Source organism: Fundulus heteroclitus, chromosome 10 (assembly GCF_011125445.2).
Source record: "Fundulus heteroclitus isolate FHET01 chromosome 10, MU-UCD_Fhet_4.1, whole genome shotgun sequence".
NCBI classification, from domain to species: Eukaryota; Metazoa; Chordata; class Actinopteri; order Cyprinodontiformes; family Fundulidae; genus Fundulus; species Fundulus heteroclitus.
In genome coordinates, this window is record NC_046370.1 from 5816596 (window position 1) to 5834932 (window position 18337).

At 40.4% G+C, this 18337-nt stretch overlaps 1 protein-coding gene across 1 annotated transcript in view; it reads right to left on the reverse strand.

The window, feature by feature from the left end:
* The window catches only part of LOC105919671 (rho-related GTP-binding protein RhoN), a 51466-nt gene extending 33129 nt beyond the window's left edge, over nt 1-18337 (reverse strand). Inside the window, exons 1-2 of the mRNA XM_012855039.3 lie at nt 18040-18337; nt 16672-16759 (exon numbers count right to left, since the gene is read on the reverse strand). Coding sequence (XP_012710493.1) covers nt 16672-16759; nt 18040-18144 — 193 coding nt within the window. The 5' untranslated portion in view covers nt 18145-18337. The remainder of the gene's footprint in view (nt 1-16671; nt 16760-18039) is intronic.

Genomic DNA, 18337 nt, shown 5'->3' on the forward strand with positions numbered 1-18337 from the left:
TCAAGAAAGACCTGTTTGATGAAACAAAACTACAACAAAAATATACATATTTTTACAAAATAGTAACTCAGTTAAATAAGCTGATAAAATATTGCTTAAGAAAGATGATAAAATAATAAGGATAAAGAGGCTAAGAATAAAGTAAATGTGAAAGCGTCAGTACAGAGGAAGCTATTTTGCATCTTGGTTCAGACTTGGAGCGTTTCTTAACCCACTGACGGTGTCGTCCTCTGGGGAACAGGAGCGGAGAAGCATCCAGGCCATTGATTTTCAGTGTAGCCCTGATCTTCTAATGGGCTGCATGACCAGAAGAGGATCTGACCAGGCTGGCTTTCTTTCTTCTCTATCTTTTTTTTGCTGTTTTCTATCTGTCGACCCACACATCACATATAAACAGTGTTGTATAAAGTACTGAAGTCTCAGAGTCAAGTAAAAGTATAGTTACCTCTCCAAAATATGACTTTGGTAAAAGTCCAAGTCACTGACTGAAATGTTACTTGAGTTAAAGTCTTAAAGTATCTAAAATGTCTTGTACTTAAGTATGAAAATTAGTGTAAAAATAGATGTAATGAAAAGTACAAGTAAAAAGTAAAACAAGGTAAATGCAGTTTGAATGACATTTTTTTATATTTTGGTAAACTTTGAAGGTCAAATTCACTTAAAATAATATAAACAACCAAGTGTTGAAGAAGGAAAACTGAAAGCTTACAAAAAGGTTGTATCTTCTGTCTAAACTTGGTCTAAATTTCTCCAAGTAAGGTCAGTGCTATGCACTTTAAAATTGCACACAACCAAGTGCAGGAGAAATTTAGACCAATTTTAGACATAAAATACAACCTTTTTCTAAGCTTTCAGTTTTCCTTCTTCAAGTAAGGTCAGTGCTATGCACTTTAAAACTGTACACAACCAAGTGCAGGTAAAGGGGGTGTATACTAAGAACATGGTTAAGTGATAAACCAGGTCTAGTTAACCTACAGGAAGTGGTAAACCTGCTAATAGATACACCTGTAACAATATCAGAAGGTGGGGTCAAAACACTTGCATGTCTCTCTCTCTCAATCTCGCTTTTTTTTGTACTGAGTTACTAAACCAAACGTTGAAAATGTATTGGAGTAAAAGTACGCAGTTAAGTTCGTAAATATAGTGAAGTAAAAGTGAAATTTATCCAAAAATGTTGTACTCGAGGAAAATATAAAGTACTCCTTAATATACTTAAGTACAGTAGTGAAGTGTTTTTACTTTGTTACTATACAACGCTGCATATAAATACTCAACTAAACACAACGGGTTAACAGTTTCCTGCAGAAGATTGTGCAGAAGATGTTTTCTTTCACATCTAGGTAGTGCTTTCAAGGAGCCGGCACGTAAGTGGGGTCATAAAAGCTCCTCATGAATGAATGATGGGTTCTGGAGGCAATCTCTGCTCTAGACTCCTGTTGGCCTGCATGGATAAACAGATCCAAGTGGAACTTGAAAGGGCAGACGGTGCCAGGGAGATATATGCACAGCGGGGCGCAAAAACATCCATGTTCGCATAAATCCTCCGTATGTTTCCAGACTCCCGCCGCCCCGGAGGAGAGAGGCAGACGCGTCGGTTCGCGTGTCGAGGTTTCAACCCTGAAACCCGGCCACTTGTTTTACGGATTCTCACACTTTCACATGTGTTTTCACCGTTTTCAAGCAGAAATCTGCTCTCTGTCATCAAAAGATATTTCTCCTTTCAGCTAAAGTAGCCTCTCTGCAGCCGCTTGCTTACCTGGTGGTAAGATTCATGCAAAAAAATAAATAAAAAAAAAAGACTGATGGCTACAGTTTGAAGATAGAAATCTGTTATTCAAACAAGACAGACTGAAAACAAAACTGCTCATTGTACTTAAAGATTTATTGCCTACTTTGGGCCCCCATTATTTTGCCATCATCTGCTTCATATCAGCAGCATTAGCGCATTTGGAGTCACCTTTCTGTATTTTGGTCCAATTTCCACTCTTGATTCAGCCGTGGAAGAGCTTTTAGCTCTTAAGCTGTTAATTTCTCCTCCGTATTTACCAAGAAATTGCTAATTGAGGCTTTCATTTGGTTGTAAATAAGCGGACAGCAGGTTTGAAAGATGTTATTTTCTTCTTCTTCGGGAAGCCAGCTGCCTAATGTGATGGGGAAATAAGCCGAAGCAAAAACAATGAGCTAAAAAAGTGCTTAAAGCTCCGAGGGAATAAGCTAAGCGGCAGAGGGAAATCATCGCCTCCTATAAACTAAACAGAGCAGATTATAGCAAATGAACACATTCTTACACGATGTTGAGAAAAAAGTATTCTCCCCTGTTTTTGCTTTACTGTCACTTAGTTTTGACATGCTCCGTGTCTTTATACCAGACAAAAGAAACAAGATTGAATGCAAAAAGCCGTTTGCAAATGATGATTTTATTTTTTGAGAGGAAAAAGTTAATTAAATGAACCTGGTCTTACCCCTAATAGAATCCTACACCAGCAGCTCTATGGCTGCCTCTGCTTCACCACTGAGGGAGCCACTGGACATTATCGGAGGTCGCTCATGCTGATTCTGCAGTAAAACATTCCTGAATGATTCTGGCCCATTTGGAGCCTGGTGTGAATGGATTTAAAAAAGGTATATAAAGCCCTGACACCACCTTCAGAGGTGGGACACTTTTATTTAAATTAATCTGGCGTTCTGAATGAAATCTGTCCTGAGATACACAGAGGGATCGCCTGCTGGCAGAGTTGCCCCGCTTTCTACTGTTTTTTTTAATTTACATCAACATTGCCTTCAGCTAAATTAAAAAAATCAAAAAAGGTATCTGACATCCTGTAAACCAAGTCCAAAGTGTGGCCCGCAGGCCACTCGCGGCCCTCATAGTGGTTTTTAGAAGAACAATTCTTTGTCATTCAAATTGTACATCCCAATGAAAATTGTCTTCTGCATTTAACCCATCCCTTAGGGACCAGAGGGCAGCGCCTGGGAAGCAATTTGGGGCCGACGCCAGGCTCACTCTGACTACGCTGCAGGTACCGTTGCGGCGCCGCAAGGAACCCAAATAATGAAAAATCAATGTGTTCACTCACATCAGTTACATGCCGCAAAAAATTACCGCCAGGAGGAGGTTTGACCGGACGCCACAGCAGTTCCCGCATCAAGCTGCTGAATTTCACGAGCCAATTAGGAAACTTCGGGCGCTAGAAAGGATAAATTCCACAAAAATAGTAAAAAACAAAGCAACTGGACTTGTTTTCCGTAGTTGAAGACGTTTCGCTTCCTCTCCCGGAAGCTTTCTCAATTCAAAAAGTTCACTTCACTTTTTGAATTTTTTTTTTGGAATGACCATGACCTGGATGACTGAGAATCTTCACCAGCGTAGAGAGGATAAAGTCTAAATTACAGAACAAAATCACCCCAACAATTTATGCTAGCTTTAACAGAGGGGCTTTTAGAGACTGAAACAGGATATTTAAGCCCACAGATAAGGAGTTTTACCCTAAAAGAAATAAAAACATGACTGTTTTTTGATAATTTATGGGGGATAGCAACAGAAAGGACTTGTGTTTTCGCCGGCACCATTTCTGCACCCGCAGTGGGCCAATGTGTGAATGTGAGGCAAACCAGAACTGGATCAGGACAGCAACCTGCAACATAGTCAGTGACGGACTGGCATCAGGACGGATGCCGGCAGTCTGCGGGGAACGAATCAGGTTTTATATTGATGCAAGGTCTTAAAAACAAGATGCAGATAAATTAAACCTTTAAAAAACACATAAGTAATAGTTTAAATAACACAGAGGGAGCATGCAGCAGGCCGTTGTCTCCATCGTCTATACCCAACTCATTCATGCAAAGTTGGGGGTCTCATGCCCGTCATTGGGCGAGACACATGGCCCGTCCATCACAGGACAACAAAACGACACGCAGCCATGCATGCACACACGCTCAGACTTAGTCATGTTTTTGGTCTGTAGGAGGAAGCTGGAGTACCCGGAAAAAAACTCACACATCAACAAGGAGAACAAGAAATTCATAATTTGAACCCAGGACCTTCTTGCTGCAAGGCACCAGCGCTACCAACCAGACCACTCAGCAGCCCCTATGCAGCGCACGACTCTTTATAATAACTGAAACTCGCATCTTTGGATGCAGAAGACATATTTTTGTCCCGTTATTTTGATCATTTGTCTTCAGTGTTAAGTAGAAATATTATTACTGACATTATTTTGGTTCTGTTTTGTTTGTCGTTGTTGTTGTCTGCCTGGATCGCCCTAACCGTGTTGTTCTTTCCCTTCGGTCACTTCAAAATAGTCATGGCCTGTGGTGTCAACTGCAAAATGTAAAGATTATTGTTAGAAATATGATAGCTTTACTCCGGAAGTTACAAGATGAAGTAATCTTGTCTGATTGCTATTATAGGATGATTTGTAAATGCTGTTAGTATCTAATTTATGACCTTTTTCAAACCTCACAGTGGAAAATTGCCTGATTATTTACTATGGTAGCAAAGATATTTAACTTGTCTGCAGATCAAGTCTGAACAATTTTGTCTGAAACTCAACACAAATAGTGTTGCATCAATCCGTTTTCTAATATTTACTAAAGTTGCTGCTTAGAAATAAATTCAGCAGTAAAGCAAGATGCATACAGAAACTTTTTCCTTCTTGTCACAGCTCAGAAAGTCAGATTACGGCTTTGTGGTATCTGTACTGCAGGAGTTTGGGATTACCAGGAAAAAAAAATGAAGGGGTGGAAGAAAAAAAAAGAGTGAGAATCGAAGGAGAGAGACGTACGAAGATAGATACAAAGAAAGAGCAAGCCAAGCTAATCAGGTGCAAGAGTGCTGAGAGGGCACAGCACCGTCACCGTGGGTCTCCTGACCTTGACTCATTGGAAACACAGAAAGTGAAAGGAACTGCAGAGAGGCTGACAGCGGGAGAATATTAGAAGGAATGGATCAAATTAAATAGGGGAGCGGAAAACTGCAGAGAGAAGCAAATCGAGACATATAAACTACGCTATGGCTCTTAGGTCAGCTCAGATCAGCTTTTTAAGAGTGTCATTTCTTTTTATGTATATTTGAAGAGTAACGGGCTCTTAACGTACTACTGCTGTGTCATCACCAGGGCTTCAAATTTAGGTCTAGTTCTTGTTTCGCGCTGATATGAACTGTCGTCTGAGGATCTGAGGGGCTTTGACTAGATTACCAGATTGCCGATTACAATCTGGAAAAAAAATGAAGATTCAGTGAACAAAATGAAAAAAAGAAATCTGAGTCACATATTCATCTTTGTACAATAACTGAGCAGTTTAAAGCAAAACTATTACAGAAAAGTTTATACTTCTCTATGAAGTGCCGTGTTTAGATTAACTGCAGATTAACTGTGCTTTATAGCTCTTAAATGTTTTCACGTTCTCTCCATTTTATGGGGCTGACAAAGCAACACAGTTTAATCATGAAGTGGAAGAAAAGGCATGTTTTTTTTACGTTTCTTTTACAAACAGGAATCTGAAAATTGCATTTAACCCTCCTTGGTAAATATTGTAGTTTGAAATTGATGATTTCAAAAAGCTCAGACTGAATGCAGAGCATCTGGGATCATGAATTTAGGAGTTTTGCCACAGATTCTTAATTGTAGTCATAGCTGTACTTTGACTAGGCCGTTCTAATCCATTTCATTGTAGCTCTGGCTACTGCTTTCAGGTAAACCAAGTCTCAAGTATTTTGCAGCCTCTAGACAGTCAACCTGTTCCCGTTGAAGAAGAACCCCCCCCCCCCCCACCACCCCCCACCTCCAGTGAAAAACCATCTTGCTGTGTCGCTGTGTTTTCCTGAATGATGTGCAGTGTTGGTTTTCCTCCACACAAAGGCTTTGTGTGTAAACTAAACATCTGACCAGAGCTCCTTTTACCTCATGCTTGCTGCGTCCCCTACATGGCTTTTGGCAAACTTTAAATACACACTCCTTATGGCTTTCTTCTTGCCACTCCTCTATATAGTTCAGATTTATGGGGATTCTTCCTCAAGAGTTGTGGATTTTCTTGGCTGATTCTCTGATTAACGCTGTCCTTGCCAATGGCCATTTATGACGAGATAAATAAAACAGCTTAACTCAATTCAAGGCAATTGGTGTCCCTGGCTTTTATTTAGGGCCTGTTTGCAAAAGTCCAAAAGATTTACAACTTCTTTGGAGTCCATAGCATCATGAACCCTTTATAATACAAAGAGCTTTTAAATAAAAATCTGCTGGCCGCTGCCAGTGAACTGAAAAAATAGGGTGTTACCAGGTATTTCTGCAGGATTAGGACCCAAGACGTGACCAAATCTTCACAAATATGTCTCTCTTTGTATGCGCCAACCTTGTGAAATGTAGGACAATGCTGGGTATTATATTAGCAAAAGGGAGTGGTAAAAACTACTAACAGCAGAAGAGGAAATGATCATGGCACCAGTGATTTTAACTAACAAATATTCCTTATTATGGGATTTTTTTTCCACCCTCCAATGAACTTTTTTAGCATGGGATTCTGCTTTTGCAATAAAGGATTCATTTATTTTAAGTGTTTAGTCAGATATTCCTTTTTTTTCCAAGGTAGAAATGTTGGTAAAATTATATTGTTGAGATCATCCTACTTTATAAACAATATTTTTGCATAAGTGGGTTATTTTTTTTAGCCTGAAGTTGCAGCGACAACAAATGCACTGATAGGAATGAGTAGAAACAGCACAGCAGTGATGAAGGCAGCGATGGATGGAAGTAAATGTAAAAAAAAAAAAAACTACGTCTCAAGTGAAATTATTATTACATTTTTGAATATCTCAGAACAGAGTGGCTGGGTCTAAAAAGTATGTGACATCGTTTTAAAGAAAACCAAAGACTTGCTTATGGCAACATTTTTATATCTATACAGGAAAACTTGATAAAAACTAGAAAACTAGACTAGAATAAGCCATAACAATGTCAAAAAGTCTAAAAGCTGTACTCGTTCTAATACAATGTATATAATATTTTATTGGAAGGGGGGAAGAAACAGTGAATTTTCTACAGTTATTTTTGACCATTTCCTGCATTTTCTGAAGAAATGCACCTTTTTGGTTGGTGGAAAACCACTCTGCAATATTTGGAGCGCTTAACACTCCTCTCAACACGAAATGCACAGAAAACATATATATAACTCCATTTATATTATCTAGAAAAGCCAGATAGCACACCATTAGGCAGGTACAGCTGTGTTTTTTAAAGGCCCAGAATAATCTGAGGACAGCAGAGCAGATATCAGAGACTGAATGAGGTCCAGCAGAGAACAGACTTAAGGATGACTTTATATTGTCGAGTAGGAGCACAAAAAACAAGTTTAATCCACGTGGCAGGAAGTTTGAGCGCACTCACGGTCGGATGTAATGGAGGGAGGCATGAGATGGAGGAGGCGGTGGGTGGTGAAAGGAGATGAAGAATGAAGGAGACAGGGGGGCAAGTGTTTGGTCACACCGCCAGCGCCTGATTAATTAAATCCTCTGTTTGTGCACAATGAGCGGGCAGCTCAGCGGCTCGTCTGGCACCCGGCTCAACGCCGTCTCTTTTCCCTTAAAACCCCAACACCAACTGAGCCTTCATCTTTTATTCTGACCCCAGTGCGCCCACAGCTGTGCATGCTTACATCTTTATATGGTAACTAATCTTCTGCTGTTTTAACATTTTACAGCTCACGGAAACCCAAAGTTGAGCTTCTCACAAGATCGTAACGTTACAAAAGATGTTTAAATGTGGGTTTTTTTGTGCTATTTTGTGATATGTTGACTTGACGGTTATCCAGCAGACCGTCGTTGACACCCTCCACAAGGACGACGAGCTACACAAGATTATTGAGAAAGAAGCTGGCCGCTCAGAGTGCTGTGTCCAAGCCCGGTAATGGAAAGTTGAGTGGAAGGAAAAACTGATGAAGAAAGGTGCACAATCAGCAGGGATAACTGCAGCCTTGGGAGGATTATTAGTCAAAAAGCAAATTGCAGAGTCCAGGAGAGACTGACAAGGCTGGACTGAGGCTGGAATCAGAGAGCTTCAACAGCCACCACACCCTGACATATCCAGGACTTGAGCTACGATTTCTGTTTCCTTGGTATTAAGCCACTGTTAAGTCAGATACCGTTTACACTACCCCTTTTTAACCGTGCCGAGACCAGTCCGAGCTCGGTAACCGAGATAACTATCGAGTGTAAATGGAACGCAAACTGAACTGAACCGAGCCAGACACAACCGGACCGCGCTAAATGAACCTCTAGCCTCGTGAGACCATCCTGATCTCGCGAGCTTTCAAGGTTTCACTCGCAGATCAGTCTGTCTACTTTCCGTTAAAGAAAATTTGGAGCAGTTCACCAAACGAACGTCCAATCAGCGTTGGCTTTGAGGCGGGTTGAGGTGTGACGCAACGAGAAGCGCGACAGTTCAGTCTAAAGAACATGGCGGCTTCAGCCGATGAAACTAGCGTTAGCGTGGCTATCGAGCAAGTTTTATCGGAATTACAGAGTATTTCTTCACTGAAAGAAGAGCAAAACACTGCTCTGGAGACTTTTCTCAAAGGAAAAGATGTTTTTGCTCTTCTCCCGACTGGTTTCGGCAAGAGCTTGTGGTTGTGTTTTCGTCGTCGCTGTTAGTACGTCATACGCTTCGTTGATCTGATTGGTTTATTTGGCCCGTCTATCACCAACATAGGCCAATCAGCTAACCAGTATTTTCGCCCCTTCCCAAAATTACTTCAACGGAAGGTTTCCAGATGGATATGCGGAGCAAATCCATCTGGCGGAGTCAGGTTAGTGAACCTCAGCATCTGTCGTTGTTTCTTGCGTCTGTAAATCCTTATTAGACGTTCGTTTGTCTTATCCACTTCCCAAAAGCCGACTCTGTCAATTAAATTCACCAAAAGGTTCGCCTGACTCTCCGCAAACAACGAAATATCACAATTATAATCAAGCATAACTTCCTGAATGTTACGGGCGCCGCCATTTTTATTTGCTTGATTCCCTCCTTCAAACCCAGAGAGCAGTAGATCATCACTAGGAGGCAAAGAACCAAGGAACCGAGATAGCGTGGTGTGTAAACGGTCATCAGAACCAAGCTCGGCTTGGTTAACTGATCCAAGCTCGAACCGAGCTCGGCATGGATCGGTTTAACAAGGGTAGTGTAAATGGTGCTAGAGATAACATCAGAAGAGTCTTACCAGCAATAAGGAACTGAACTAACATTTTAACAGATGACTGTAAATCATACAGAGTCTGGAGGAAGAGTGGAAAGGTACAACATCTGAGTTGCCTGAGCTCCGGTGTGAAGTTTCCACTTCAACTCGTGTTGGTCCACTTTGTCCAGAATGGTTGGAGCTGTCTGCCAGGACATTTTAAAGCACTTCACGCTGATTTCAACTTTCGACAGGACGTGCCCACACTGCAAAAGTTAATTGGTTTAATGACCCTGCTGCAGGCCTGATAATAAAGCAGCCTGGAGTCGCAGGCTGATCACCTCCATGCCAAGATGCATTGATGCAGTAATCCACACAAAAGGAGCCCAGACCAAGTATTGACATGTCTTTTTCCACAGTCTTATGCAATGCGTTGTTTTTCTGAGATACTAAATTTGGAGACTGGACAGAAATAAATGCTTGCATATCTGAATTTACCCCAAAAGACGCCTGGATGTGTATAAAATTTCCCCTTGAAATAACAGATTGTTGTCTTCTAAACTGCTTTCATCCACAGCTTTTTTTTTTTTCTCTGCCGGACGGTGAACGCCACACGCGCGCGCCGGCAAACCGAATGCTTACTACATCAGCCTGGCTGCCTCTTAACGCATGCCTGCACATTCCCGCGCACACGCATCAGCAAACGTGTCTCCAAAAAGCTCCGACACAATAGCGATCGCTCGAAAAGTGACACAACAGGAGCAGAAACTTGTTACGCCACCGCCAGCGCACTTATTCAGCGTAAGAGGAGGAAATTAGCAGAGGGAAGTGCTGTAGGTGCCAAAGCAACCCTAAATAGTTGGCAGGGATGCAGCTGGGAAACGCTGATTTCCTCCTCTCTCTTATGCAGCGTTGTGGGAACAACATGGAACACAAAACGTGTAAATAGAGAAGTTTATTGCTGTAACATCCGGCCCCTTCCTCAGACTGCCTAATTTTAAATGTCCCCATCTTTGAATACCCATTGTGAATAATATGTGACACATCCAATGTGATTGTTTGGGCACAGGTGTAGTATCACAATGAGGGATGAGGTGTCAAACATATGTTTGGAGATAATGAATAGAGGCACAGATCTGTGAAAATCCAGTGGATGCGTGTTTCCTTTTTGTTTTGTGTCCAAGTTAATGGAGAGAAATCATGAATAAGCTCTTCAACAGGACCTCAGCCTTTAACGTAAAATTAAATTTTTTCAATTCAATTTTATTTATATAGCGCCAATTCATGAAACATGTCATCTCGAGGCACTTTACAAAGTCAGAATCAGTAAGATTATACAGGTTGGTCAAAAATGTCCTATATAAGGGAACCAGTTGATTGCTTCAAAGTCCCAACAAGCAGCATTCACTCCTGGGGAAGCGTAGAGCTACAGGGAGAGTCGTCTGCATTGTCCATGGCTTTGCAGCAATCCCTCATACTGAGCAAGCATGAAGCGACAGTGGAAAGAAAAACCACCCATTAGTGGGAAGGAAAAACCTCCAGCAGAACCGGGCTCAGTGTGAACGGTCATCTGCCTCGACCGACTGGGGTTACAGAAGAGCAAAGCAACCACTTCTATTATAAATATCGTTCTGTCTGTAGTTTATGTTCGTTGCTGTGAAGCATGTTTTTTTTTTCACATCCTGCCGTGGCATTTTGGGTTTACCATTCGGAGAAGCAGCCGGCCTACGTGTGCCAGGCCAGCTTTTCTCCATTAAAAAGAACTGTGACCATGTAACGGCTGGTTTATTTTAGATGCATCCACGTCACTTTGGCTACCACGCAACTCCGCGGCGCTAAACGTTTCCGCTTCGCGCACCAAGAAAATTCCTAACTACTCCCGCGCGGAAAAACATGGTGGTTTCTGGATATAGACATCTTTATGATTCGGTCCATAAACATCACCGTGATCAACTAATTGTTAACAATTCCTGGACAGAAAAGCAGAATTTATTATTCGCAACAATAAGCAGAAAATTCAACGTTGGTATTAGAGAACGACCTGAAACGTTCTGCAACTTTTTCAGTGTTTGAAATAAATTTAGCTGAGAGGTCAAGTTTGTTTCTGCGTTTAATCGCATTTCAACAATTAAAAACAGCAACACAGAACATTTGGCCCTTGATAAGAAAGCATTCTGCTTGCAAAAGTTTTCTGTGAACGTCAGATTTTTGTTACCTTCAACATGCTTGTCTCAAACAGGTGCATTATTAAGTACCCAAAAACGAGCTCACAAGACTATTTTGGTTAATTTAAAAATAAAATCTAGTCATCTTAGAATAAAGTAGAATTCAATTCTCGGTGAAATCGGAGCAAATCAAACATACGGCTTCAGCTGTGTGGCTAACACGGAGGATAAAATAAATAATGAATGATGTTTTTGAAACTCCAACCCACAGCAGCAAACAGAGAGCGGTTTTTTGAAGGGATGGAGCCTGCTGTGTAAACACAAACCCAGCGACTGGAGCCAAAGCGGCGGCTGCAGGCTCACTGATAGTAACCTTGTTAAATATATAATTAGTTGCTTCCTATTTCCCACAGGTCTGGTTACCATTGGCCAGGTGAGCTGCTGGTCTTGGCAGGAATACAGACTCTGAATGGGCTTAAGCCGGCTTCTTTTGTTGCAAAAAGCCCCAAATTAATGTAGCATTAGAGAATCAAGGTGGTTAGAAAAATAAATACGCCTGTTAGCTGTGAACATCCAGTTCAAACAGGTTATTATTCTGCAACGATGATCTTTTCATGTCTAATAGAATTATGTTACTGAATGCTTCTGGTATTGTTACCATTTGAAGTTCCCAACAATACAGAACTGGGATTTGGGTGATATGTTTTGCTATAACTAAAGTTGCCTTGCCGTACTTTGACAGCCTTCAATACTTCCTCCCAGGATGCATTCAGCACTGCGCAGAACCAGAACACATGGATGAGATCTGCTATTTGGAGGCTGCGTTTCCTCCATCGTAAGCTGGGCTTATTTGGCTCCATCTTGGATGTAATTTTCAGGGATCTGAAAAACATCATTTTTATTTTCCACAGAAACTCCCTCCCTGTACATGAATTTCTAACTTTACCCACTTTACCCACCTCAGCTTAATTGTTACCAGTTGTGCTGCCTCATGGACACAGAAATACTGTAAAAAACATACTTTTTTTATGTGTTTCCTTTCTGTCATATTAGTCTGTATTATACCCTTGTTACCTTTATTGGACTAATGTATCTGTTTCTCCTTAAAATAATAAAAAAGTTGTTCACAAAAAAAAAAAACATACTTTTGTTCCTTCCCTTCCTAATTGAACATCATTTAAAGTCTTCTCAATGGGAGTCGAAGTTCTGATTTTGCTTCAGTCCGTATTGGAAGTCAGGTTAAGTATCTAACATGATCATTGTTGAAGTGGCCAGTAGCAAACAGCTGTTGAATGTATTGAAGTATGTATTGAAGTATGTATTTGGCCCATTTTTTTTCAAATGAATACCTAATTTATTTGGAGCAAAGGTCTTTCTGCATGCTTTGCATGTTCTCCCGGTGAATGCAGGAGTCCTCTCCGGGTACTCTGGCTTCTTCCCACAGTCTAAAACTTGACTAAGGTCAATTGATCTTCTTAGGTGTGAGTGTATGCGAGCATGCTTGTTTGTTGTGTGTGTCTGTGTTGCCCTTTGACCTGTCCAGGGGCTACCCTGCCTCTCGGCCAATGGCTGCAGGAGATCTGCACCGCCACAACCCTGCTAAAATAAGCCGGTAATGGGCGGATGGATGGACTTCAGGCATCAAATAGATGACTGAGGTGGGACTGAGGGTGATAATCCAAAGGTTTTCTGGATTTTGGTCTATATTTTGAGTGTCGTCTTTGTCTTTTCTGTTGTCCCATCAAAATTATGTCTAGGGGGGTCCAGTACAAGAGCTCTTTTCAAATATAAAGCCAACACGTGTCTGCATCATTCCTAATCCATTTCATGATGGATACCATTTGTGAAGCCCCAAAAATACCAAGCTAAATTTGGATTTTGAGTTTTAAACAAGGACCTTTGTTTTGCCATAGATATCGTTTTGTCCAGGGGATCAAAAAGGCAAGGCAAGTTTATTTATATAGCAAAATGTATATTTAGGGGATGCTGACGGGAAATATTCGAAACACGTAAAGAAGCCCGAGGAGAACATTCTTTCCAATGCTTTCGATCCGACCCAAGAGGCTGCTCATCAGGTTTGATCACATTTCCAGTAATATGGCACTATAGAGCTACATGGCTGTAGCGAAAGAGGAACTACTGTTTAAAAAATTACTGTTTAAGTTTCCCACTGCAGTAATTGTTACTTACAGAACAGCTCAATGCGGAAAAAGGTGTGTTTTTGAGTCTCTGAACCAGGCCGCAGTTTGAGAAGGTGTTTTTTTTTTTTTTTTTAAACATGGTGGCCTCACCCACAGTGAGCCCACAGGCCAGCAGCAGCTGCAGCTGCAGCTCTTAATCTCCAGCCTGTCTATCGGGTCTGTGTGTCTCTCTCTGCACGGGCGGAGGTTACTGGAACGAGGTGTATTAAAGCTCCTCTCTGCGCTGTGTGAGGACACGTTTTGTTTCAGCGCTGCCATGTAAAAAAGGTGGAGGAAAGAGAAAGAGGTTAAAAACGACGAGAGAGAAAAGGAAATAAAAACATCCGAGTGCAGCCAATTCAAATCTTGAAAATCTGACTTGCACACGCGTTTGTACCTCTTGAATTTACCCCCATTTTATCACATTACAAGCACAAACATCAGTGCATTTTATTATGATATCATCTCATAGACCAGGAATCTGCAACCTGTGGCTCTTTGGGCCCTCCACAGTGCCTCTTAATAATTTTGGTCAAAGATTATGTTTATTTTTATAAAACCTTTATATAAACCAGACTTATGGACGTTTTTCTACGTGGTTTGGTTCAATATCTGCATAGAAACTTGACAACAGAGTAGGACTTTTGTTCAATATGTTTTCCATTAGGCTGCAAATTACATGCTTTTCTTCATTTTCCATAAACATGAAGTTTTCCATTGTATCAGTTTGTTTTGTTGCAATCAAATCAATTGAACGCAATTTTGATGTTGAACTACAAAAACAAAATCTTTCACTTAGATCTTTAATTTAAGTGACCATAAACACAAAATAGATGAATAAAACAAGATTTGCGTCCTGAGAGTAATTCTTAACAGCAGTCCAGCAATTTAACAGCTTGACGCAGGTGCTTTGTTGATATCTGGTGGATCTGCTTATTGTAAAAAGTTGAATTTTCATTTTTCTAAAACCCCAAAATAGAAATACAACTCTGGGTTCCTTAATTTAGCCATAAAAAATACAGTGATTGAATATCAAGCTTGTTAATTTTTCAAATCGTTTTACAACTCTAGAAAAAAATATTTAATAGAAGTGAGGGCAAAAAGGTTGATAAAACCACACAAAGTCATGCATAATTGTGAAGAGGAAGAAAAAAAGACTCCTGTTTTTCAAACATGTTTACAAATAAAAATCTGAAAAGTGTGGGTCATATATGAATTCATCCCCACTTACATTGATAAATGCCTTCAAAAGTCACCTATATGGTAACTGGAGTCCCCCCTCCATAGGTCAATCGAATAGCATTTTTACGCTCAGGCTTACCACAATAAAGCAGCACCGTGTGAGTTTTGTCCAAAGTATTAGCTTAATTTGAGATATATTAAATAATTTTTCAGGTCAATAAACGGCACTTGATCCATATCAATGTTCTTAGTGGTCAGGCCTTCTCAAAAACTTGTCTATGTAACCTGAGAGGGTCGGATCTGAGCTCAGACTGCCATAACAACAAAAACAGAGCAGATATTAACTGACCCCACATATTTTTTTGATTCTCTGATGTAGGATTTAATCTAAAGGGCGAATGTGGCCTTATCTTCACAAGTAACTCGATGACGTATTAAACCGCTGGTCCAACGTGGTCTGCTATCAGATTCCAAAACACAGAGGGAGACTGTAAATTATAAGTCTAGTGCCCCTAGTGGTTAAAGGTTACACAGTGCCGCTATAAATTAATCTTGAGTTGAAAAACCTAAATGATTCTGCAAACTCCGGAAGAATTGTTTTAATTATGGTCAATATAGAGAGCTCTTATCATACACTTAGGTTTTATGGTAAAGAAAAACATCAAACCCTTACAACAAGAGTATGGATAAACTTTGCTGGGTTTTGCATCTAAAGAAAATTATGATTTGTTAATTTTTTTGTTAATTTTTTTCAAAATTCAAGGAACAAAGTTGTATTCTGTTCAAGAAACTATATTCATACAAGACATTAAAAACACATAAAACTGCCTTTTTAAAATGAACATTATATTTAAAGTTTCAGTTGTTTTTTTTTCTTCAGCATTTTGGTCAAAGCTACCAATAATCACTGTTGAAACCCTGAAAAGCCGCATGTTGCAGGATGGAGATCCCTGTTAGAATGACTTAGGCCGGTCAGACACAAGTGCTTTCTTTAATGTGTTCTACTTGTCTTCTTCCCACACCAAAATTGTGAAATCTACTAATAAACAGTAATAAACACAAAGGCATCATGTTAGCTGGTTAGCATACATGACAACAAATAATGCCATTAGAAATTAGAGCTCAAATTTAGAAGAAATACCTCGTTGTCTGCATGTTAGGAGAAGGAAATAATTTTCATTAAAGGGCTTATTTGCCTTTTTACAAGCACTTGGCGTGCCAGCTTACTTTTTTTTTTTATTTACACCCTAGCTGATGTAGAACAGTATCTCGACTAAGATTTCAAAATAAAAGACATTTCCCTTTTTTCCAAAATTACATCCAACAAAATGCAGAATAGCACTCAAAATCACCACCTCATGGGAAATCCAACCTAAACATACTTTCAATACAGCTCCAACAGTAACAACAACATCTGGAAAGACTTGCAGACGTAAATTCAGCACATGCAGGCCACACTTTGTAGATTTATATCAGTGAAAAAAAAAACGGTTTTGTGCTACTTTTTGTTGGTCCATCACATAAAAATCCCAACCCTATAAAGTTTACCATTGTAACCTCTTGAAATGTGAATAAATTCATTGGGCATGACTACTTTTTGCAGGTTGGTGTGATTCAAAGAACGGGATAACACCTCTGAGAATGTAAGCACAGACTTTTCATATCACTAAAATACATTTTTGATCTGAATGTGTTGGTTATGTCCCCAAGCGGATGAAAATCATAACCATAAAACAGGCTCTATAACGTGTACTTGTGCTGATATTCTTTTGACAGCTATTTACTGCATGTAGGTGATAAATGCTTGTGTCGAGCTGCAGTTCAAAGTTAACGCCACATGAAAATGTCTTGACAGGGCTGAAGTTGTACAAATCCTGAATGAAAACACCACCGGGGTCTCCCAGAGAGACCCCAGGCCTCGCGGCTCTCAGCAGTCACTTTTTGAGCCAGTTATGAAGGGCAATGATGGAGCTGCTTCCTACCTGAAGTGTCCCACATGTTCAGCTCGATCCTCTGCTTGTCGATCTCGAAGCTGGCTGTGTAGTTCTCAAACACGGTGGGAACATAGTTCTGCAAAAAGACCACACGAAATCAGAGCTCAGGTGAAATCTGGTGGGCTTTTCCTTCCAGGAAGCAGCCAGATTCCTGTTTTAACATAATTTGCAGCTGTGCGGAGGGGAAGGCAGCGCTGAATGTCAGGAGGAACTGGATGGTGCATGTAAGAGTGGAAAGCAAAGCATTCATAGCTTTGACCCCTTTATAAAATAAAGAATTTACATCAAGACTGTAAAACTGAAAAGGAAATCTTCTGTCTCAATACAAACATATATCTTGTTTCAGAAATTTCTCCCAGATTACCAATAATTGGATTATATTTAGTGGTGCATGTGAGTTATTTAACTAACAAATGTAGAAGGACAATAAAAACAGCTCGGTAATGAAGTGTGGATTTCCAGTGCAGGGTTTCACTAAATGTTTTTTTTTTTTAAGTATGATAAAAGGAAAAAATATTAAACATATAAAGATAAACAATCTACTTTGAATAGATTTTGGTTGGTTAGGATCAACTTCATGTGCTTGAGGCAGAGTTGACGACTAAAACAATGGATCATTAAAGCAAACTGTGGCAATTCATTTTTTCTCACTTATTTTTTACAAACTTTTACACAGATCACATTCCATTGTGTGACATTATCTGGACGGCTACCGTATTTGCTCCAAAACAGTATATTTATAAACCTCCATACTTCATTTTAAGAGCCAAATTCCTGCTTAAATGTTTTTTTAAGCATTGCTTTAATAACGTAAATCACGACAAGTTAACATTAAAGCCATTAACGTAGTTTTGCGAAGAGTAGAAAGACACGCAGCCCTTTGATTAGGTGCGCAAAATGGCACTCACAGTGCGCTCCAACACCTCCCGGCACGCAAACGAGCACGAAGTGACATTTAAACGGCATCTGTTGGCTGGCTGACTAATTTAATTAAATATGATTTATCAGAGTATTATCCTGTGAGAAGAGTGAAATGATCGCAAAAGTTTTGGATTAAATACTCGTGGAGCCTTATAAAAAGTGTCCGTGTTCCTACCTTATAAAAGGTACAAAATAAATCTTAAAATCTGTTTGGTGTTGAAAGTATAACCTAACGTGGAAGTTTAGAAATAATGATAATAATAACATTTTTTTTTTTAGTTTGATGGGAACACAGACAGGTAAAAACTGAGACATTAATGCGCCGTTTTGAGGGGATTTTACGCACACCCAGCAGAGTAAGCACCGATGCGGGGTTTTTCTTTTTCTCTTTCTTTCTCTCTTTCTTTCTTTCTAGTATGACAAATAAATGTTTACCTCTGGATACGAGTCTTTGGCAAAAACATTAAGGAGAGCCGTCTTCCCACACTGTGAATCCCCGACCACCACGATTTTACAGCGAAGTACAGCCTTGCTCTCCATCGCGCCCCGGTGTGATCACTGGATGGCTCTGCGTCGCTGCCTCCTTGTCATCTGTGGAGGAGCAGCTGTGATGGTCCTCAGGGTTCCTCCGGAGAAGATAGATGATGCGTCTCTGTCCGGTTTTACGACACCATACTCCGCGCTGCGCCGCGCTCCTCTGCCCCGGCGAGGGATGAGGTTCGGCGATCATACC